The sequence below is a fragment of the Vidua macroura genome, chromosome 17 (assembly GCF_024509145.1).
Source record: "Vidua macroura isolate BioBank_ID:100142 chromosome 17, ASM2450914v1, whole genome shotgun sequence".
NCBI lineage: Eukaryota > Metazoa > Chordata > Aves > Passeriformes > Viduidae > Vidua > Vidua macroura.
The window spans coordinates 1,168,181-1,191,761 of NC_071587.1; the positions used below are offsets into that span (position 1 = coordinate 1,168,181).

The 23,581-nt window shown below is 43.0% G+C and overlaps 1 protein-coding gene across 4 annotated transcripts in view; it reads right to left on the reverse strand.

Moving 5' to 3' along the window:
• Nucleotides 1–1,781: 1,781 nt before the first annotated feature.
• RALGAPB (Ral GTPase activating protein non-catalytic subunit beta) overlaps nucleotides 1,782–23,581 on the reverse strand; it is a 62,248-nt gene continuing 40,448 nt past the window's right edge. For all 4 annotated transcript variants that reach the window (XM_053992819.1, XM_053992818.1, XM_053992820.1 and 1 more), the window contains 12 exons: nucleotides 23,206–23,393; nucleotides 20,950–21,056; nucleotides 19,232–19,384; nucleotides 18,404–18,613; nucleotides 17,286–17,444; nucleotides 15,186–15,351; nucleotides 12,426–12,548; nucleotides 11,569–11,705; nucleotides 10,477–10,585; nucleotides 7,979–8,057; nucleotides 7,421–7,569; nucleotides 1,782–5,789 (listed from right to left, as the gene is read on the reverse strand). In XM_053992819.1, coding sequence (XP_053848794.1) covers nucleotides 5,596–5,789; nucleotides 7,421–7,569; nucleotides 7,979–8,057; nucleotides 10,477–10,585; nucleotides 11,569–11,705; nucleotides 12,426–12,548; nucleotides 15,186–15,351; nucleotides 17,286–17,444; nucleotides 18,404–18,613; nucleotides 19,232–19,384; nucleotides 20,950–21,056; nucleotides 23,206–23,393 — 1,774 coding nt within the window. In that variant the 3' untranslated portion in view covers nucleotides 1,782–5,595. The remainder of the gene's footprint in view (nucleotides 5,790–7,420; nucleotides 7,570–7,978; nucleotides 8,058–10,476; nucleotides 10,586–11,568; nucleotides 11,706–12,425; nucleotides 12,549–15,185; nucleotides 15,352–17,285; nucleotides 17,445–18,403; nucleotides 18,614–19,231; nucleotides 19,385–20,949; nucleotides 21,057–23,205; nucleotides 23,394–23,581) is intronic.

Here is a 23,581-nt window from a genome sequence, read left to right on the forward strand (position 1 = left end):
AAATGTTTTCTCAGTTTAAAGCAGTAACTAAATTACATTTCACCCTGGAAAATTATCTGTACTGCAATTTGGCTTCATTTGTGGTCAAAAGCAGCTGTGCTACAGTAAGAACAGGCATCTTGGGTGTCAGTGTGCCATGCTTCTTCTTCCTCAGGAAGTTTATAGGAATAGCTGAGGAAAATAGAGGGCACTGGGGAGGAGTCATCTGCTCTACACTCCCATGGCAAACCTGCCACCAGCTCCTCTGCTTGACATGGGGTGCTGCCAGCTGATGTGTGCCCCACAGAGCAGCTCCCCTTCATTAACAACAAATTAGAAGTTAAATCTCATTTCTGCCTGTGGCAGAGGACACAGCCAGGGGTGCTTCACACTGCGGCCACTCCTGCCTCATCCCAGGATTTATTATTTCTGTTTTTGCAGCAATCACCTGGTGGTGTCAGGTCACTCCACTCACATGGAATGGAGCACCTGAGGGGCATGGGGAAGCTTTCACAGAAACCAAGGAGCTGCTTCCAACTGGGCCCTCCTGCCTCGAGGACCTGGAGGCCATGGAGCCTGGAGTTGCCTTTGAGTTCCTGGGCTCAGAGAGGAAGGTTGTTCCCCACTGTGCACCTACACAGGCTGCATCTGCCAAACACCACCTGTTCCAAAATTCAGCTGATAGAGACCCACTTCCAATCCAAAGTCTTAAGTGAGATTTCCAGCCTCCCAAAACAGCTGGGAGTATCGACCCCTCTCCAAGAGGAAAGAAGAAAGCATCAGGCTCCAAACCAGCCCCGGAATGCCCTTCCCGCACCTGGCCCTGCAATTTGGGACTGCAGAGGAAGATACTCAACTGTTTATCACACATGTTTGTGATTCTTCAGAGATCACTGTGGGACCTGCCTTAACCTTCTGTCCTGGTTTAGGGCAAATTTGGGAGAGAACCTCCGAAGGGTTCTCTCTGAACCCACCACACTTTCCCTGAAGTATCATGGTGAGGAGCTTGCATGGGTGGCACCAGCTTAAGTTACTGAAGATGAAGCCAGCAGGAAAACAAATGTTCACAAATCCCAGCTTGAGGTTTCTGGACCAGTCACTTCAGTGCTTTCGTTCCAGTCCGCAGGTCGGGCAGCTTGGGCAAAGCACCAGAGCGGCTGCGAAGGTGAAATCCCAGGGACAGCACAGGGCCCCTGCCAGAGAAACAGCCCCTGTACCAACACATGTAAGTCCTGCAGCCCCGACCCACACTGGGAACTCATCCCCTCCTTAAGGAGCTCAGAGATGGTCCATGGGGATGTGGCTGGATGGCATTGGCAAACCCTCTCCCTAACCCACTCGGTTCCCCAGGGCTCGCTGGGTGCATCACCCTTGTGGGACACAGGCCCCCGCTGCTGCACAGCTCCTCTCCAAACCCAAAGCTGAGGATTTGGATTTCTCCCCTCTCTGCCCAGACAGCAGAGCCCTCACTCTCACAGGATTCTGCACCTGAAGCATACGGCTTCTCCCTGTCCTGGGTGGGTGTCCACACCTGAGATGGGAAGCAGCACATGGAGTGACTGGAGAACACTGGCATTGCAGGAACATCAGGCTCCCTTCAAAAGCCAGTCTTTAATGTTTTTGCTCCCCAGACTATTGAGATGCAAAGTGATTTTCTCACCTATGAGCCTCACTGTTCCCAGAGCTACTGAGGTGCAGAGGGTATGCAATTCTACTACCTCTGTCTGCTGTTTTCCTGGGAAACATCTCCATTGTAGAATTTCCAAGGTTTTGGAAAATACTAAAAATTGACCAGTGCAAAGTTACTAGATAAGAATCTTTAAAATTTATTGGACTAATTGTGTTACATTCAATATTTGATGTGTTTCTCCTGGACAAAGAATTGGCATAAATACAAACAAGCCTTTGTGTGCCTTCCCTAAACAAATAAGAGATAAAGTACTAGAGACAACAGAACATAGTTCACATGTTCATATTTACATTTTACCTTTACTTTACAACTTAGCGCCAAGAATATTTACAGAAAAATACAGTAAGAACAGAATGTTCATGTCTTGGCAACAAACAGGAATTCATACAAATTTTCTATGATTGAAGCACAGGATATCTGGCGTTCTCACTTCTAATTGCTCCTGCTAAATCCATGGGGAAAAGGGCTGTGTTTGCCTTCAAAGGTATCACTCAATTACACAATCAGGAAAATGTATCAAATTTGTCTGTGAGGCTGAAAATTTAGTTTTCTCCTCTTCCTGGGCATGCAGAACCTTGTGAAAAGAAACACTGGGACCTATGGAGAACCCAGCAGGTACAGCCCTGGGCAGCCAGGGCTGCTCCTCCCTCCAGCCTTGCACACTGCTACCCACAGATGCACCCATTTCCACAGGCACTGTCCTCCCCTTCTCCTGCTTGCTGTAAGGTTCTAATGCCTTCCTAGAAGTACCTTTAAAAGAATAGCTTTTCTTCAAAAGTCTCTATTAAGGTACTAAAGCGTAATTTCAACACTGTGTTTAACAATGCGACAGTGGTCACTTCCAGCTCTGTTTAAACAGAATTATGAACCCAAACTGAAAGGTTTGATGAAAAGTGGCCCCAGGTTAATTACTGTGGAACACTTGCAGGTCAGGGGGTGGGGGGTGGTGTCAGCGCTCATCCCCTCTGATGTACAGGGATGCTGACCCAAGCAACTCAAGCATCAAGTCAGGAATTTTATGCAGCAGTTTGTGATACTAAAAAAAAAAAAAAAAAATCTGGATTCTTGGATAACTCTTGCAAGTCACCACAGAAATAAACCTCATTTGCTCTGACCTTTCAGGGGAAAAGCTCTCAAGACAGTACCCTGGACTAGCTAAAGCTATTGGAATTTGGTCAGACTTTGAGAGGAGATGGACATTAATTCCCAGACTGGTGGGGTGCATTTGGTTATGAAGCCTGAGACCTCCACACATCCTGGGGAAGGAGGGACAGTCCCTGCAGGCACCCTGCACTGGCACAGTCTGTGCCCACTGCTGTGACCAGCACCCAAACCATGAGAGATGGCAGCACAGTTTTGCATCACGATATTTTTATACTCAACTGTGACTTTCCCAAAGGCTCAACTTTCCAGAGAGCCAATCCCACCACCTACAGCCAGGTCACACCACCCGTAACCTGCTCACCAGCTGGTTCTACAACTCAACTGATACATGATATATGATACATCCATCCCCTGGCATTGGGAGTGGCCACAATGTGCCCAAATTCCCTTCTTTCCAGACTCCTGCCAAGTCATATGGCTCTCACAACTGTTACTGCTCCCATGGGGGTCTTTAGGTGAACATGGAAATACACCCAAGACAACCCTTCAGCCAAGAACAGGTCTTTTTAAAGAAAGTAAATCTTCAGGCAGTCTACCAGGCTATCCCTGCCAGAAACCACTCAGGGTTTGCCCCAAGGCCCATCTACTTTCTTGACAGTTCCCAACTGCCTGGCAGCAGCACCTGGCAGCTGTGCTGTATCTGCCAGGACTGTATAACACTCAGCCATGGTAGATGGGGATGCTTTTACACTATCAGTGTGCAGACACAGGGGTTGCTCAGGATGTTTACTGGTTACACATGCATTGCTCATGCCTTTTAAACCAGTGGGCTCAAGTGTGTTTGGCCATTAATTAGATCCAACAGGTACATACAGTGTGGGTAAATTTTGTTCCTGGCAAGAGTTTGGCAGAGGAATGAGGCTGTCCAAGTTCCCTGCACAGCCTGGCCAATGCACCCAAACACTGCCCCAGAGCTCCTTGTGCCACGTGCCACCTGGGCAGCACACAGGTATGGGCCAGCCAGCACACATCCTGCTACAGGGGTTTTCTTTGGATGGTTTCATCTTTTCACTTTTTATTCACCTGGATCAAATTCCAGAGCTCCTGAATTGAGAAGTCAGTGCACTTGTACCCTGCCACAAGCACACATCACTTTGGCTGACCACCTCAAAGTCCTTTCTCATGTATTTTTAGGGGCCTCTGCTTCCATGAACTCTTTGTGAAAAACCACATGGAAAGCCAGGAGCGAGGTCTGTCCTTGGCAGGTAAGCTGTAATGAAACAATTAAAACTGCTTCAGGTCAGAACTGTTGCAAAAAGTAGGTCTGAAATATCAAAATTCAATGCCTGACAAGTATTACTGCAATGCATAGCACAGCTTATTAAAACCACTTCGAAAATAATGTGAAGAGCTCCCCAAATTCCTGCTCACTCATCCTCTTCCATTATCCAGTGCTGGAAGCGATCAGGATGCTGCTGCGGTCACGCTGCACCTCCCCAGGAGTGTCAGCCACAATTCCCTGCTGCAACACCAGCTGGGATGTTCCAGGAGCCAGAGGTGCTACCAGGGCTGCCCACACCCACCACACCTCTGAGATCCCAACTGGAGCTGTAAACATCTTTTCCCAGCACATCCTTTGAGTCCTGAACACATCAAAGCCACAGGCTGAAAATGATAACTTCTGGCCTAGGTGGAAGCGTTGCTGCCGAATGTGAGAATATACAGAAGATTCAAAACAATGTGAATTATAACTCCAAAGGGACTTTCATGGCATTGGAATTAATGGGGAAAAGAATTAGTGAATTTTCTTTTTGAGTTGTTTAGTCTGTTTAACAGGAGCTTCTGAAAAGTGTTGTAGAAGATGCAAAACTGCTCATGCTATAAGTAACAGGGAGGAGGCAGCCCCAAAATCTCAGATTTCAATCCAATGGTAGGAAGGCAAGTAATGTTTATGCATTTTATGGAAATGATGAGGAGGTGATACAGACACTTCAAAATAAATTAAATAGTTGCATTAAAAAAAGAACTAAAAAATAAAAATCAAGCTACTGAAATTAAATGTGACATTTTGCAACAGACCTGAAAGTCATCATCTCGCTTTTATAGAATCAAAAGCTCTTATCCAATAATAACTCTTTTCAGAAAGTCATTAACATCAGGTGATGGTGGTTGTCTCGTATGCAGACAGACTCACTCGGAGCCCTGGAGGGAGTGGCCACATAGAGCATCTGGGCTTTGGATTTCAGGGCCTGCTTCTTCCAAGCAATCTTCCTCCTCTGGCTTCTAGTACACAGATGGGTTACACTCAATGAAGGATCTTCTGTTGAACACTGAAGGGGGACTCAAAATGTCTCTGAAGTTCTTACAGGGAAAGTTAATGCTCTGGAACAGACTCCTCCTCCAAGGAAAGATCCTGCTCTCTTGCCCTTGGACAGGTGGGTGCAGCAAGGCGTCTAATGGCAGGTTTGTTTATATTCTTATTTTCATCCTCATATGCAGAGATGGCTTTACTTTGTTTTCCCCTCAGAGCAAGACACTTACAGTTCCTAATTAGTCTGGAAAGGATGACTGGGTGAAGAGATTATTTTGCTAGCATCCAGGAAGACTGGAAATCAGTAATCTGAGGGTAGGTGAATCAATTCAATATCCCAACTGCAAGTTTCAGATTCATTTCTCATTCCTCCCACACGGTATCTGCTGACTTGTGCTAGAACAGGATTTCCTGAATTCCGGAGGGCTGAGAAAATTTGTTGTTGTTATTTAACTGTTTTCATTAGTGTAGCCACCAACCTCTGATCTAATTGTCCTGGAAGGATAATGACCTAGGGGTTGCAGTTCTTGAGCCCAACCTCCTGGAAAAGTGAGGTATAAAACTCTGGCTCCAGCTGCCTGTTCCGGTATTTATTGACAATATCGGCTATTTTCTGTTTTCGGCGGACGTGGGGGGGGTTGTAGGAGTCACTTTCCAGCCTCTTTCTCCGACAAATATTTATTACTGTCTGTCTCACTAGAAAACCTGAAAAAGAAACAACATTTGAATCAAGTTTAAATTCAATCCTGCACCCCTCTTCTGGCTTCCCAGGCGAAGACAATTTTGTGTTCTGTCCCATCTAAACCCAGGGGAGATGCTCAGCATCACCAAGTCAAGAACAGTTGATAACAAACAGCCATGGTCCCCAGGCTTGTAAAGGCCTTCAAAGAAAGGGACTCACTCAGTGGTACCCTAAACTGACCGGAGGAGAAGGAGGAGTATCCTCTGCTTTGCCAGAGCCAAGCAGCTGCCTGGAAGAAGCACCCTTGGGACAAGAGGGCAAACCCAGGGCAGGCAACACAAGAGTCACAGTACCACAGCCCCAGCTACGCCACACATCTGGACCTTAGATGGGCCCTGAGGTCATAACAGGTAATTCCAGGGGAGCCCTGAGAATGAAAAAAGTACCTGTCAGTACCTTTTTCCAGTAGGAATTGCAAAGCCTTCCCCTTGGAAAGGAGATGAGGAAAGACCTGATGGGTTGTGGCTGCAAACAAGTTTCTCTTCCCCTCACTGCCTTGTCACTTTTGTCACCCCTCTTACACTGCTGGATGTGGATGGAGGAGGAGGTGGGGAATCAAAGCAGTAGCACTCAAAAGCTGGCAGCTAACTTTATCTTATTTTATTTTGAAAGGAAATTTCTATGCTTCTAAGGAAGCAAGTATCCCTTACCCCCTTTGCTGTTTCACAAGCTCCTTTTTAAAGACAGAAACATGTAGAGGACCTCACTGCACACAAACTACACCTGCTGAACTTAGAGATGAGAAAAATTTCACTATATTAACAGTCCTGATGCAGCAGAAAAACAAGCCCAACTCTAGGAAAACACACCTGATAGTTTTTCAGTAAAAGCCACTGTCATCAGCTGAGTTCAGAAATGTTATTTAAGGGCCCAGGTGTGGCTTCAATTTGCCAATCACTGAATTAAGCATACAAGCCCCAGAAGCTGGAAGTCACCTCCAACAGCAGCTTTATGGTTATGTACAGGTATCCTAATGTTCATTACTTCATTTTACTCTGTCCTGGGTACTCTTCTCGCTGGGTGGGACTTCCAGTTACTGAAGCTAAATAGCACCAATACCAGGACAGGTCCCATGAATTTATCCAGGAACAGAGGAAAAGGCAGTGGGCATACATGGAACCTGTTAACACATGCCTGCATGGTATTTTTATTGAACACATCAGAAAATCCTCAGTTGCTGTGGTTTTAATCCCTGTCTGGCTTCTAAACCAGAAGGAACACACAGCATGCCAGCAAAGTAACAAATTCCATAGCACCCTCTGGTGCACCTTGGTTCTCTGTACTAAATACCAGGGTCACATTTTGGATTTCTCCTATTTAAACAGGCCTTGTTCCTAGTTCCAATGCTCTCTCCTGCTATTCTGGCAGCCAAGGGCTGCCCCCCTGCTCCCTCTGCTGTTCCTGCTCCCACTGATGCTGCAAACAGCATGGCTTTCATTTGTTCAGCAATGCCTAACACTTTTTCCAAAGAAAGATTCCAGACCATGTACTTCACAGCTATATTATTATTATTATTATTATTATTATTATTATTATTATTATTATTATTATTAAAAAAAAAAACCAAAAAACATCCTAAACCCCTTTAGCTTACCAAGAGCTCTCCTACTGACTATCATTCCATCCACCAGTGGGATAACCATGTTGAATTTCCCAGTTGCTCCTTGTAGTTTTATCCTGAATAAGCCAGTGTTTAAAGGATGGATGAAGATCACAGGAACTTCCTTCTCAGGAATGGTAGATCTTAAGGGAAAAACACAACTGTTCAATCAGTTTTAAAGCACTGTTTCAATTAATGACCCCTTTAAGTGTTAAAAGAAAGTTTTAAAATGCATCATGGCTAAGGCAGCAGGATCCTGGGGCATGTTCTGAACCCTCAGAAGGGCTCTGTCAGTTGTGCCATGCCTATGATCTCTGTTCCCACAGGACTGGAGAGCTCTGCAGCCAGAGGACAGTGTGTATGCAGCATTAACCACCTCACAATGGAGCCAATCAGGAGGGAGGCTCATCACAGACTCAGATAAAACTGCACATTTTCTGTTCTTTAATTTATATTTTATCTGCAGTGATATGAAGAGCTCTTTCACTTTTTCAACCAAAAAACAGTCCACTGAGAAACCAATAAAAATAATGAAAATAAGAGTGGCCTTACCTCAGGGAAGTGCTACTATTGGCTGTGGTTTCCACACCAGTGCTAGTCTCAGATACCAGATCAGGGAGGGGAAAGTTTTCTGTAAGAAATGCAGATGCACCAAATAAAGTTTATCTAATACAGTGTGGTTTTTTTTTTTTTTTTTTTTGGTGTGTACAAGGAAAGATTATTTATCATCAGTCAAAACCATACAGTCCTAAAGCATTTATACCACTAGTGTTCTTGCACAGCTAGCATCTTTGTTTGGCTTCCAGTTTCAGCAGTCATGGAGGGCACACACACCTCAGCCATCTGCACTCAACAGATGAGGTCCCAAACCTCAAATTCTCTCATCCCAAAGGTCAGAATCTCTAGACGAACCATGAAAGCAGGAAGGAGATGAACTACTTCAACCACAAAAAGATCCTTCAAATTATTGTTCACTGCATCTTCACCCATCCACAAGCAATCAGCCTCCCGAATACTGTGAGGAGCATTGAACAATACCAACCACTCACACCTATGGTTCCCTTGAGCCCTGATCCCACAAACATGATATTCTTCCTCAAATCCAAGCTCTGTGGATCTCTATCATAACCTACAACTCTGCTGCCATGCAATTGGTAACAAAGACTGGATAATGAACATGAATGAGGAAAAAGTAAGAACTTGAGTCCCTTAAGGGGATTTGGCACTTCCCAACACCTTGTTCGTGGGTTAAGAGATGTTGAGAGTTACTCACAGAAGTACAGTTCAGGCAGCAGGACAGTTCCTCCAGCAGAAGGAGTCTAAGGCCCAAACCCAGATGTGGCCATCAAAGCTGGGATGCTAAGGGCACACAACAGCTGGAGCAAGCAGAGGGAGATCATGGTGAGCCATGGACACTCTGAGATGGAGCAAGAAGGAGGGCAGGCAGTTGGCACCAGAGTGATAACCTTGACTACGAAGTGACAGCTTTTCAGTGTCCAGACTCAAAGATGTACTAGAAGCATAGGCAAAAGCCAAGAACATATGGACCATATGGCAGAGCCTCTGGGCTAGGAGTCACTTCCAAGAGCTGCCCTCCCCTCCATCCAACTGCCAGGCTTACTGAGGCTCACAAAATCATTTCTTCAGCTTCAAGCCCAGAACTCTGGGATATTCCTATGGCTGCTGAAAGAAACAGTCAAGCAGAAGCATGCCTGTGTAGCACAGCTGTTGCCCCTGCAGTGACAGGGGTCTAGCTGCCACCCAAGAAGGAAGTGGGTCAGGGACATCAGCTTGGAACACACACTGGGCCAATGTCCGGACAAGAAAATGATGGTGCAGAACTTGCTGTCTGCCTCTTCATCTCAGTAAAGCTCTGAGGGACATGCTGTGGACAAGGTGGTCTTCCTGAGAATTTATATCTACACTTAACAGGAAGCTTCCTATTGATTGCTGCTCCCATTCCCATGGTTGCTTTACTCAATTAAGGCCTTAGTTCCTTCCAAAGGTCCACCCTTACTGCCAGACTGGGAACCAGGATTAGAAATCAAAGACAGAATAAAGCAGCAGTTCCTGGCCAGTCTTGCAGACACTGCTGGGCTAGGCCAGTGCACAGAGACTCTCACACAGCACTGAGGCCTGGCCATGGCTTGGAACCAGCACACAAGAAGCTTCTGGGGACAAAGAATTCCTCAGTGCTGCTCACCATGGCCATGCCATGGCTGCAACAGGATAAGCAAAGCTGGGTCTCTCCCAGAGCAGCAGTACCCTGAGGCAGAGAGGAAACACCAAACTAAGAAACAAAGTTGCATGAGGAGCAGGAGCTTGCCTGAGCAACAGAGCAGAAAGAAAGCATGGAGCAGGCACCCTGAGTGCAGAACAAACCATCTCCCCTGAAGAGAGAGAATATGGCGTTCCAAAGGCGCCATCACACCAAGGAGGATGATGATCCCTCCAGCGCAGAGGCAGCAGGTGTCAGAAGCCATTTTTTTTAAAGGAAGAAAACCAGATCCACTCCTAGGAGACAACAGCCGAGGAGAACTCAAAAGCAGGGGAACACACCTGCCTTGGGTGCTGAGCTTAAGAAGGTTCATTACAGCATTTCACAGGTACTGCCAGCACTACAGGAAACTTCAGACCTCCATATGCCACCGATTCGTGTACACTCTGATGGATCACAACGCAAATACTGAAGAAATTATTCAGAATCTTAGTGTTGTTATAGACAACAATTAATTAGGACTTATTTTAATTGTGAGGGTGGTGAGGCCCTGGCACAGGCTGCCCAGAGAAGCTGTGGTTGCCCCATCCCTGGAAGTGTTCAGGCTGGATGGGGCTTGGAGCAACCTGATTTAGTGAAAGGTGTCCCTGCACATGGAAGGGGGTTGGGACTAGATGAGCTTTAAGGTCCCCTCCAATTCAAACCAGTCTGTGGTTCCATGATCTAGCATTTTATTTAATTAAAAAAAAAAAAAAAAAAAAAAAAGAACAGGGTTTCTCCTCTGGTTCCTGCCCTGTTGTTACTTTAGTGAACAGCTAGAAGTTGTACATACCTATATCATCATAACGTTCCACCCAGACCACATACACTTTGGTTTCAGGTCCCATTGGTGGAATGGTTCGGCCCTGAGGCATCCTCTTTGATCTAGAAGTAGGACTGAGCTGTTTTGAACAAAAAGGAAGAGCAGCATTTGCAAACATCGTGACTCCAATAATGCAGCCAACAAGTATTTCCCAGCTGCTCCTCAGTCATTCATATCTCAGCCAGGTACAACCTCTGCCAGCTATTGAGCAGGGGCAGCTGTGCTAGAACTACTCACTGCAAACTGGGTTGCCAACCTACTGGTTTTCAATATAAACTTATATATATATTTATATATATATATATATAATCAACCTTGAATCAGTTAGAAGTTTTTCTTAATGTTCTTGAAGACCTTAAATGAGTAACTAAATATACATTTGGAGGTGAATTCTAAACAAGTAATCAGCAGTAATAAGTCTTTCGCTTACAGATACAACAGTTCATGGTTTTCTGCTTTGTTAGTGCACAAAAGCAACTTCTGGTACTTCAGACACAACTGACAGTATTTGTAACTGGGTAGGTAGGAAAAGTGTTCATGTCTATCCATCCTCAATTTCCAAGCATGGATTTGAGGCTGAATTACTCTGTAAATATTGCATATACTTTCTCCTGCACACATTTCAAGATTTCAGGATGCACACTATTACCACTCAGCATGTCTAAGTGTTATATTTAAGCAATGTAAGCTTGCTATCTCCTACTGTAAAGGCAAATTCTGGCAGGACCAAAGCAGATATCAAAGATTAATGGCAAGGAACAAGTAGCTCTACATACCAGGAAACCAAATCATAGACTATCAAAAGTCCTGAGCATTGCCAGCACGCTTCTTGAAAGGAAAAAAACAAAACAAAACAAACAAACAAACAAACAAAAAAAAAACCCAAAAAAACAAAACCCCCAAAAAACCAAAAATCAAACAAACAAACAAAAAAAACCCACACAAAACAAACAAACAAACAAAAACAAAAAAAAAAAACCAAAAAAAAAAAACCAAAAAAAACCACCAAACACACCAAAACAAAACAAAAACAAACGAACAAAATTTTTTTCAATGCCTTACCCGCTGGGAGGGATTAAGATTGTCTGTATGATTGGGGAAGAGTTCAAGTGTCAGAGGCTGCTGCTTCAATATTCCTGGCAGCAGGTCCATGTTGGAGTCACTTTCTTGGTCAGAGACACTGCTTTCCAGTGAATCAGCTGTAAGACAGAAGAAAAAAAAGATGGGCTTTATCTATTCTTCCACCAAAAAAATTAAGCTGCCATCATCTATAACGTTTTGATACTAAAAAATATAAGGTTGTTGAAACTAGACATGCATAAATGTGTGGTCAAGTCAATATAGTCCTCATAAGCAGGAAGATAAGCTAGGAGATAACTGCCAGTTATTGCAGAAACAGACTGCCAGTAAAGCACTCCCTATGGACTTACACACATCCCAGCCATTTCCTATAGAATAGTCTCCTCCTTCTTATGGGTACACCATATTTTATTTCAGGCAACTTTCAGTATGCCAAAGATGCCATGAAAGCTGTTGTTTTTCTACTTAGCATTGGTACAAACACTCCTGTATGTGCTGCAGGAGCACATCACTGACAGGAAAGGAAAAAAAAAAATAGGCATCACCAGTTAATGGTGAATCACATGTCCAACCTAAAGCACCCTGGCAACAACAAAACTGCTGTGCATGCCTGGACATCTACTGAGGTTCAGAGAAAGGTACAGAACAGATGCCACATCTGGAAGGAGTTTAAGGATTACAATGCTGTAATTTAAACATCCATACCTTTCTGACAAGGATCTTGTCTAAACACGCTACTTAGTTAATTTGTTTAGGTTTTGCTTCTGAAAGAGCTCTCAAACAACAACAAAAAAAAGTTGTTTTCATTTTTGTATAGAGTATGTACAGACAGATCTTACTCAGGGATTCCACTGGTGATGGGACAACAAAGGCGATTTCTGTCAGGGCATCTGCATAATACAACACTTTCTTCTGCCCATTGAAAATACTTGCCCCAACATCTTCTGAGATAATTAGATCATCTGAAATGGACAGAAAAGGAAAGTTTAGCCAAAAGTAAGCTCTACTTTACACTCTCCATCCCTCAAATACAGGGTGCAATCAACAAGAAGAAATAATGCAAATTTCATTTTAAAATTAAATGAGTCAAATCTCATGGCTAACAACCTTTCTCAGATATATATTTTTACTGTCTTGAAGGAAAAGTCATTTTGGGTTGGGAGTGGCTTCATTTTGAACACATTTCCAATGTACTGGATTCTTTATTTCCTAGTACTCTAGTAAGCACATCTGCCACAAGAATTCATCTACCATCTATCTCTGAGCATTCTGTCTAGCAACATCATGCAGTTAGTCATTCAATTTCCAAAGGATTCTAACATTTATCACTTCAGTCTGATACTATTCTAGAATTCCAAGCCAGTTTCTACAGGCTGTCTTCAGTCTTTTCTCTGTCAAGCAGAGTTAGAAAAAGATCTGTCACCAATCAATGCAAGAAAGGTCCTCATTCTTGGTCTCCGCTGATTCCCTCACAACTGGCCAATACAGGCCATCAGAACAGAGAAAGAACATCCCTCCCCCCTTTTCCTCCCCCTAGCAAGGACTTTAAAATGAATTATTTCTCTGATTCAGTTTACAGAAGAGTTCCTGGATAACTGCCTCAGCAAAGCCACTGGAGCAGTGAAATTCAGCATACTGACAGAGAAGTGGCCAGAGACATGTTGAAGACTCCAAGCCATTCTTCAGCATCAGGAAAAAATTCCTACATCTCCAGTGCACAGGTGCCCCAGGAGCAGCACCACAACTCTAACCCATCTCTTTAGGAATTTCTTTGATTTTGGGGGTGCTGCAGGGAAACATTCCCATGAAATTATTTTAACCACAACTCACCAGAAGCTATTTTAAAGTTACAGAATCATTGAGGATGGAGATCATTGAGTCCAACTGTTAGCTCAGCACTGCCAAACTCACCACTAACCCATGTCCCCAAGTCCCACATCTGCACAGCTTTTAAATCCCTCCAGGGATGGTGACTCCATCACTGTCCTGGGCAGCCTGTGCTAGTGCCTGACCACCCCTTCCATAAAGGAATTGTCCCCAGTAGCCAACTTAAACCTATACTGAGGCTATTTCCTCTCATCATTCATTACCTGGGATACTGACCCTGACCTGGCTACAATGCTTTTCAGGGAGTTGTAGAGAGCAAAAAGGTCTCTCCTGAGCTTCCTTTTCTCCAGGCTGAGCCCTCCCAGCTCCCTCAGCTGCTCCTCGCGGGACCTGTGCTCCAGCTCATTCACCAGCAGAACCAGATTAGAAGTAACCTGCCCTTCCTCCCTTCCATTTCTGAATGCTTTTTCTGTTTCCTTCTTCCCAAAGCTGGTTGAATTAATTCAGTTATTTAGTGGTCTGTGTTTTCATTCAAATGGCTGGAAAAATTTGAGCTGAAAATTCCACATCAAACCAGGTCCCTGACTTCTGCAGTTGTTCTGACACAGCCACTGCAAGGGGATGTCAGAGGGCTCCTTCGAGAAAGCACAGCGTGACCCTGTCCTTAAAGCAAAATTAAATCCAGACCTAGCCATTCTGTAATCCATCCTGACTTGCTCAGGGAAAGCAATGCCTCTGTACTCTAACCTCTCCCGAACACTTCCAGCCTTCTATGGTTTGTACTTTTATTCCATAACTTAAGGGAGAAGCCTCCAGCTGGCTGCAGATACAGGTGAAGGGCACTCCTAAGACACAGTGAATGGACAGCAGAGCAAGTGCTGCTTAAGCACCTGCAGCTGTAATGATGTCACACCTGATGTCAACATCAGGTCAAGGATGATGAACAAGCTACACCAGCTTTACCACTGCCTTTGGGTGGCCCACCAGAGGCTGTGGCTCTGGAGATCTCCCAGAACAGGTCTGGGCTTTGGAGCAGTGACACTGAAACCAGCCCAGACACTACCAATTCCCAGAGGATCTGATCAAGTTATCCAAGGGAGAAGCTAACTCAACCCCCAGTTTCCCATCCTGGCATATTAGCTCACATTCCTGAGGATCATTTTGGGTGACAGGGTGATGTATGACAAGCTCAGGGTAAGAGTTGCTCTAGTGGCAAAAAGCAGAGTCAATGAAGCAAGACAGAGAACCATGTGGAGGTTCCAACACCTCCAGGACCTACCTATAAACAGCAGCTTTAAATATTTCATTTAAATCTACTTAGAGAAGACGAAAAAAAAAAAAAATCACACAGTATTTCAAGCCTATTTGCCAATACACAGAACAATCTGCAAGAGATTTCACCTGAATATTGTTTTGGAATAATATATTAAATACTCTTCAAATTTAAAAAAATACAACCCAGAGGTATTTTTTTTGCTGAGGCTACTTCCTCCCAACAACATACAGACAACAGTTTTGCTCACTCTAACTTGAAACTTCATTTAATATTTACACATTGCTTTTTAGCAAACATCATTTATCAAAAAAACCAACCAGACAAAAACCCCAAAACAAAAAAATAACAACAAAAAAAACCCCCACCAAAACCAAACAAAAAAACCACTGAAAAAAAGTGCGCCAGTGTTCAGATAGGTACACAAGAGCAAGAAAATTGTCTTCTAAAGGAGCCTAAACAACTTAATTTACTACAAAAGACATTTACTATGTCTTACCTTGTTCAGGTCCCTCTTCATCACTGCAGCTGTTGATTGACCAGCTTGTTGAAACGTGACCAGTCCACCCAGGGTGCTTCCCAACATCAACAGACCAGCCCAGAGACAGCAAGAACTCCAGGAAGTGGGGCTGAACAATTCTGGAAGACTCCATGTTCTTCAGGATCTGAAACCACCAGCAGAACCATGTTGGTACAGAAGCAGGAAACAAGCCTCTTCCTCTCCAGCTTTTTAATTCAATTTTTGTCACCAACATGGTTTTGCCCAAATATAGCTACAGAACAAGCCTGGAACCCCAGACTTTCTACATGGACATTACTCCCTGCTCCTCAGCATCCCCCTACCCTGCTTTGCCTTGTCCTATTCAATCAACTCGGCTTTCTGCCAGCATTTTCAAAGCCTGTAAACCAGTGAATTAAATGGCTGGAAACAATACTGGTGACTGAAGCACCCATCAGAAAAAACACTGAGTACTCAGTGCAGAACCTGCATTTGCACCAAAGGTAACACAAGGGTTTTCTAGACACTTTTCACTATTAGACCAAGTTAAAATTTGAGGAGAAATGTATTTTTCTCACTACTCACCTGTACATGACATAGAGTGATTTAAAGGGCAGGCGTCACAGCACATTAAAAGTATGAAACAGATTTTCCAAAACAATTTTCAGTAGCATTAAGTGTGCACTTTAATCAAATATCACACTGTACTGTTCATGTTAAACTTTAATTCTACTTCTGACAGAGATCTGGGATGTGTCCACATGTTAAGGCAATTTTTATCTCATTATGACCAAGTGAGAATTGAGCCCAAACAGTACACAAGGACACGTGTGATTTGGGTACCAGAACCATTGGCGTTGGTGGAACAAACAATCCATTCATCCTTTCTGGGCCATGCAGGAATTTGTTTTGTGGCAGAGGCATCAATCATTTTGGCTTGTGCAGGGGCAGAACATTGGGACACAGACCTCAACAAAGCAGAAATTGCAGGGATGGGTGCTGGAAGGAAAGCTTCCAGGCTGGAGGCTTTGTGTAGCCACATAGTCCTGACACTCCATCCTAATGCCTCATACAGTGTTCAGCAGTATGCACTGAAATATCAGTTTTGCACTGAAATATCATTATTAATTCTCATTACTGAGCACATTGAAACCATAGCTGTGCTTCAGAAAAAGTCAGGGTAATTGTGGGCTGGAAGACATAAGAGCATATAAACATTCTGCTAGTTCAGCAAGTGCACATCTCAGATCAAAGGCAGACCTAGCATATTTTGTTTCATACCTGACTTTGCAGATGACAAGATTCTGCACTGGCTACTCTGAATGAGAATTTGAACACTCACAGACAGATGATCCTGGTTTCAAGAACTGTGTCCCACACTGAAGTAGAAGGTGCTGCAGTGTTCTGCCAACTGTGCATTCACAGTGACACAAGGAGTTGGCACAATCATTTATTACAGAAGCCACGCTTCTACTCTTTACTACGAAAGTTATGAATGGAATGAGAAGGTACTAAGGAAACATCCTTTCCTAATGAGCCCATTAACCCTCTTAGCATGTTTCTAGGTCACAAAGAAGTCACAACGTAGATTTGCACAAATTAACCTGATTAACCTAATCACCTTTGAATCTAAATATTATAGCATAAAGACTTACAATGCAATAATACTTCCTTACTTGCAGGAAGTTTTTCATTCTTTTAACATGTGTTTAGCATTAGAATGAAACCAAAATACCTTGACATTGCTCATTGCTGGAACAAACTGCAACCTTCCCTGCAAGCTGAGCCAACAAAGCTGAAATGCCTTTCTGATCTGAATTTTTGAACACTACAAATAAGGACAATAAGGACAGAACATATAATAAAAATACTATTAATAGTATATGTCTTATCTGTATTTAATAATATATTAAATTTGTTACAATAGTCCTAAGTGTGAGCAGCGTATTTCAACCTACAAATTAAGAGAGCATGCAGTGACTTGTAGCTCGCACTAGTTCTGACACTCCACTCTAATCACCAGCACTGATGCTTTACTCACTTGGAAATTACTAGAAACAAGACAATATAGACTAGTTGGCACTCTGCACTTTCACTTACCTCCTGGCTAGTCTTCTGGCCTGCCTTCATGTAGAAAATGAAAACAGTATCAAAAGGACGACAAGGTAACAAATCCAAGTAGCCAAGGTCATCAAAAAACCCAGGAAGAGCAGAGTCAAGTGCAATCAGGTGAGGAGGTAGACGACTGTTAGTAGGTTCCTGCCCAATAGACAGAGTTCAACAGCTTAAAAACCCATCTTTCTTAATTGAAAGGTCTTTATGGCTTCATGGCAATCCATTAAAATATAAAGAGTTTCCCTTCTCTAAGAGCAAAATTATACAGGGATTTCTGATGAGATACAATCTTGTCATTGTAAATGAGTAACAGCAAGCGTAACAGGTTGACAATTTGTTGCATTCCACTCTCATTAAACAAAAGTGGTACTTCGCCAGTGAGAGACATAATATTTTGCTCAAGAAGAGCACACAATGAAAACAGCAGATGCTTTCAGAATATCACAGCTATCCACACAGTTGCATGTGCAGTTTCAGATTAACTTAAATACCACTGATACATAATACACTGAGCACTTTCAGACATCATTTTTGCAAACGCTCTACAATCTACTTTTCCTGAGAGCTTTCTGGAAGGAAAAGCAACAAATACAAGGGAGAATCCATAGGTAAGAGGCAGAATTTCAAATTAAGAATATGGATCATCTCTAAAAATAATTATTTTAATTTTAAAAACAAACCTCTACATCTATTATGTACCAAGTGTTTACGTACGACTAAACCACCTCAGCACAACCACCTCTGCAGCAAAACTTCTGTGGTAGTTATATTTCAGAGAGTCTTCAAGTACCACCCCAAAACCTAACTCAAGTTGTGGAATGATTTTAAGTGTGAACATTTGAGTGTGATGGCTTATGCAACTACTAAAAAGAAAGATACAGACACCTATTCACAGCATTTTCAACTTGAGGCCCAGTCTTTCACAACCTTGCTCTGAATTCTGGAATACTGGAATCTATCACTTGATTTGATTAGACTGCAGCTGAACAGTAGTTGGAAGTACAGAGATGATCTTCCACTAACAAAACTTTTTTCTCCCTTTTGTCAAGCCAAACCACATGGGAACTGGAAGAACCGCACAACACCAAGAGGTATCAGATCACCTTCAACGCCTCTAATGAGAGGAACCCAAAGTGAGAGAGGAACAGACGTGCTGTCTGGAACTCCTGTGCTGGTGGCGGGGGCTTACACTCCGTGATGGGATCAGGAAAGCTCTTCTTCCGCCACTCCTCTTCACTTTTCTGATCTATGGAAGTCTCAAAGACAATCTGCTGAGCCATGCCATTCCTCAGCTTCTCATGGCGCTCTTCGAGCTGGAAAACATTGCATGAACTGCTGATGTCACCAAAATCACAAAGATCCACTAAGAAAACAGCTCCATCACTTAGCAAAGCTCTACAGCAGCAGCTGCAGTCCACCATCAGAATAGTTACTAAAACACTTTCAAAAAGATCTTGCAACACTGCAAAGTGAGCACCTAAACACCCTGTTGGCATAGGAGAGCTCTGTGAATATCCAGTAGCAGCTATGGCTTCTCCTATTCAAGAGGACAGAAACGAAAACAAATTAGATCCTGTGAAACCTTAAAATATTTGAGACGTGCACTCTCTTCTTCCTCCAGAAACGTCTCAAAAAAGACCTTCCATTTCCCCAGAAGAAGCAACAAAGTGCAAGTCATTGCTTCCTACAGTACCAGGATATTAGGGTCAGTAATAAAACATGTTGAGCAGTGTCTCCCAAATAACACAACCAAAGCATTGGCATCTTCCTGGAGAAGTGCATAGATTTAACTAATTTGCAGAGGTTATTATTCCATTAATATGAAATTGGACAAGCCAAAGAGTGAAACTATTTACAGTAAGACATAAGTGCACAACTCATGAACAGACAAAAACCCCAAGAACAAAATATAGTCAGAGACAATTACTTACTTCCTGATTCACGATTTCATGTAAATCAGGAATGCTCAAGTCAGCTTTCACAAATGGAATCTTGTCCACTTCTTCAGGAAAAGGGCGTTGTTTCACAGTGTGTTTCAACCCAACATCGTTTTTAGGAGCTGGTCGAGGTTCTGGTACAAATGTCTGACAAAAAAAGGTTGTTTTTACATTCAAGGTATTGCATCACTAGACAATAATATAACAGATGAAAAACATTTTCCCTCCCCACCAAAACTACTATTAGTGAGCAGCACATTATTAAAAAACATTAAATACTTTAAATTACTAGACTTGCATTGAAAACGTGACTGTAAATTTTAAAAAAACTCAACTGTCCATTTTGAAATCTATGGACCCTGCTAAGCATCTAGCCTGTAAACAGTTGCAAACCTATAAAAAAATGGCAAGCTTACATAGCAACATCTTATTTTCAGCCCATTCTAACTGTATTTAGAGAAAGCTGGCAAGTATTTGAGAAGCTCCATTTCAACCCTCCAGACTGTGATGATCACAACAAGCCAAGGCCTCAAAGACAGCAGCAATGCTGTGGATCAAGAGATGCACTGCCACAATAGCCAAAGGATTTGCATCATGGATCATGATGCAATTTTGACATTGCTACTACATCATGTTCTATACTGTCATTATGCAATTCCAATCTTCAAGTTACCAAAGAAAGCAACAAATGATCTAGGTGCAGGTTTAGAGATGGATCAGCTCCAAGCAAGCAAGACCTTTATGGCATCTTCAGTGTTGTTTTGTAAGTTTACTACTCATTACATTTCAAAAGGGCAAAACCATTAACAATTATCTTATAGAATGCCTTCAAGTTGGAAAAGTTCCCTTAAAACTGGTGAGGAGGTCAGCAGTCAGATCATGGCTTGCCCTTTAGTGTAGGAGGTAGCACACCTGGACTGAGATTATTTAGCCAAGGGTCTCAGCTCCAGAGATAGCAGAGCTCCAAACACTTCCTGGATGGTCTCCCCAAAGGCTGCTTCACAGAGACCACATTCATCTAAATGTGAACATGCCAGCTAAGACTGACAAGCCCTCGTTTCAGCTACATTAGTGCCTTTCTTTTACTGAGGGTCATGAGAAGAGTTTAAAGATTTGGAGAAGTTCAGAGACAGAAATTTTCAAGACAAGAGTACATGCTCCATTAGATAACTGCAGTAATAAATTTTACTGTAAAGTAAGACTGAGGTATTTCTCCTCCACCATTCCTATCCAGAGCTGTTCCAGAGTTCATCTAGGTAATTTTTTTCACAGCAGGTTTACAGTCATCTTTGCAACATCAGGCTTTGTAGCTTGAAGACCTGTTCTCTATGCAGCACCACATTCTACACCTCCAGATTTCACTCTCTCTGCTGCAAGGGCTTTGCCTGACATCTGAAAACTAGCCCTGCCTACACACCAAATACACCGTACCTTATCCCATCACTTCAGAAGATGATTTCAGAAAAAAGAGAACTCTCCCTCCCTTAAGCAAGTCTGCAAGTTGAGAAAGCAACAGCACTTTCACAGCCTGTAGTTAATATTAATCACAAGTGGTAAAGAGTCACCAGAGATGTGGCACATTACCTACAGCTAAAGGCCCCGTGGCTCAGCCTTAATGTATAATCACCAGCTCTGGGGGGCTGTCTCACATTAGTGGAATTTCTGCTGAACATCTCTAAGTTAAAGATTTCTTTATGGGCTTTGATAGAGACCTTTTGATTTGCTTTAGCTCCTCTTGGCAAAAGACAGAGTTGCTGGGCCCAGGCAAATCTTCCAGATGTCCCACGGATCAAAACCGTGACGGAGGGGAAAGAGTCATCTGCAAAGCACATGGGCAAAGAGAATAAGACATCATCATATACTGCAAACAGTTCACTGTGTAATCATTCAACAAGAAGAAAATGCAGGCATGACAGCAGAGGTTTTTCTTTCATGGTTAATTCCTCCCTGACCCTGAAGAAAACTCCTGGTGAGAATCAAGCAAATCTCTCTGCAGCAGCTAGTGCTAGTTGACTATGTCAGTTCAATACTTGCCAGCTCAGTTTCAATATTAAAAGCAACTTTCATCCAAATTCATGCAGATCACAATTTCTCCAAATATCTCCAAGGAAATCAAAGAAGATTGTCTAGCCACTGCCTGTTTAGGTGAGACAATGACCATATGGAGACACCATTTCCATGATGCTTCCATGACCTTCTTCAACAGTTCCTCACAAATAGCAGCAGTAGGAACAGTGGAAGGACAAAAGATAATGGTCAAACAAAGACTCAGAAGATTCTGACTCCACATCGTGGAAAATTTTTCCCCACAAGGAATAGGGAGACAGAGAAGTTGTCCTCTCAGGTTTGCAAGACCCACTTGGACAACAACAGGTTGTGTTATCTTGGTCCAAATCCAGTGCTGGCCTAGTCTACAGTAGGAGGTCAGACTACAGAGTTCTGAGGTGCCTTTCTACTGGCACAATGATGGTTTTAACATTGCAAGGATTTCAGTCTTCCTTAAAGAAAGATTTAAAAGGCCACCAATATTAGTCACCTTAGATGAGATCATCATACTTCATCATAAGCTTTCCTTCTTAAAGATATTTGCATTTATCTTCTGTGCACATAAACCACACATTGGCACCATCAGGTAACTAGAACTCTACTCGTTCCCCAGAACTCTACTCCTTCCCCAGTATTCCCTGGGGACTTCAGGGTGCAGCACAGCCTATGCACACCCTGTACATAAGCACACACACACAAAGAGAACCCAAAGAAGCTCCTCAGTCACTCACTTCTGTGATCTGCCTCAGAACTGGCCTGATGTACTTGTGCATTAATGCAATTCATCTTGTAATTCCAAGGGGATTTGTAAGCAAGTTATACACAGCAAGAAAAGATAATCTAACTTTTGATTCCAACAGCTTTGCAGGATTCGACAGTAACACATTTAGCAGAGGCAGAGTGAGGATGAGAATTGCTTAGGCCATTCTAGTACACTCTAATCCACTCCAGTCGGGAACACACTTGCTCCAACACAGACTGGGGGTGGATATGTGGCAATGACTCCCAGCATTGTCACTTCCTGCAAGATCTATTCAGTGATTTTCAACATGGTCAGAGCACTCTGGACCACAACTCAACTTCTCAGCACTAGTTCATGCAGTTCTATGCAATATCTGCTTTCAAGATTAGTTTTTAGGCTCCATCCTATCTACAGATGAGGAAAATGTATTGGGGACAATACATCAGCTCTAACATAAGTTAGTCTTTAACTGAGGTAACATGTTAAAGAATTTTCATCTGTTCTAATAGGTAACACCATGACTTACGAGGGATCAGTTATTCTGTTCATTTAATACCAGATTTTTGTAATAGAAGTTCCTGATGGCCAAAGACCATGAAGCTGAAATGAGTTAGACTCAGCTGTGAAAGGCAACACCCTGTGACAAATCTCCTTTACAGGAGGTGTCATCAACAGAACAGGATCACACATGGGAAAGTTGTAACAGTTCCTAAGCAACTAAAACCACCTAAGCTGAAAGCACCCATAGAAATATACAGTAACAGGAGGCCTAAAGCAAGCAGCAGTAATGGTGCAAGCATAAAGGAGATGTACTAACCATATGTTAAGCATATCTCTATCAAGTTTCCGATACTCTTTAGATTTTTATTCTTGTACAAACAAGGATGTTTCAAAACGTAATGCTATTGCTTTTGTCCATCACCCATTATTTTAATGGTAGTCAGCAGCAAGTATAGGATCTAACTGGTTGAAAGACGACTTGGACAACTGCATGAACAATTTGGGTAGGCTTGTGCACATTTGATTATCACTGGCATTAAAGTTATTCCCACCCAGAGCAACACTCTTCTCTGTGTCTCACTGAAACATGAGAGAGACACTTGATGAAGTACCTTTGTTTTGCAGCTTTGTACAGACAGTTTTAGCTTGAGAAAGAAGGAAATGGGAAATCTGAACTTACTCTGTTCATTCCCTAGAGGCTGCTCCAACATGGCCAGGATGACACTGTTATCCAAAACAAAGTAACGGAAGCTGTGCTTGTTTATGGTAGGGAGACGGGAATATTTAATTAACGTGGTTTCATTCACCAAGCTGCAAGGAGAAGCAGGACCACTGGGAGAAGGAAATGCTCCAAGTAACTGCATAATGCTGCAAGTGAGAAGAAAGTTGAGAGTTATGTCAGATTAAGTGAACTGTTCCACCCAAGCACAAACTTTCACTCCCATTCTTCATCTGTATCTCGACCTAGCAGTTACATTATCAGGGCACATCTGCCCTCACCCATCAGGTTGTTTTAAGATAACCTGCACCTTCAGAAAAACGTGCATGAAAACCTA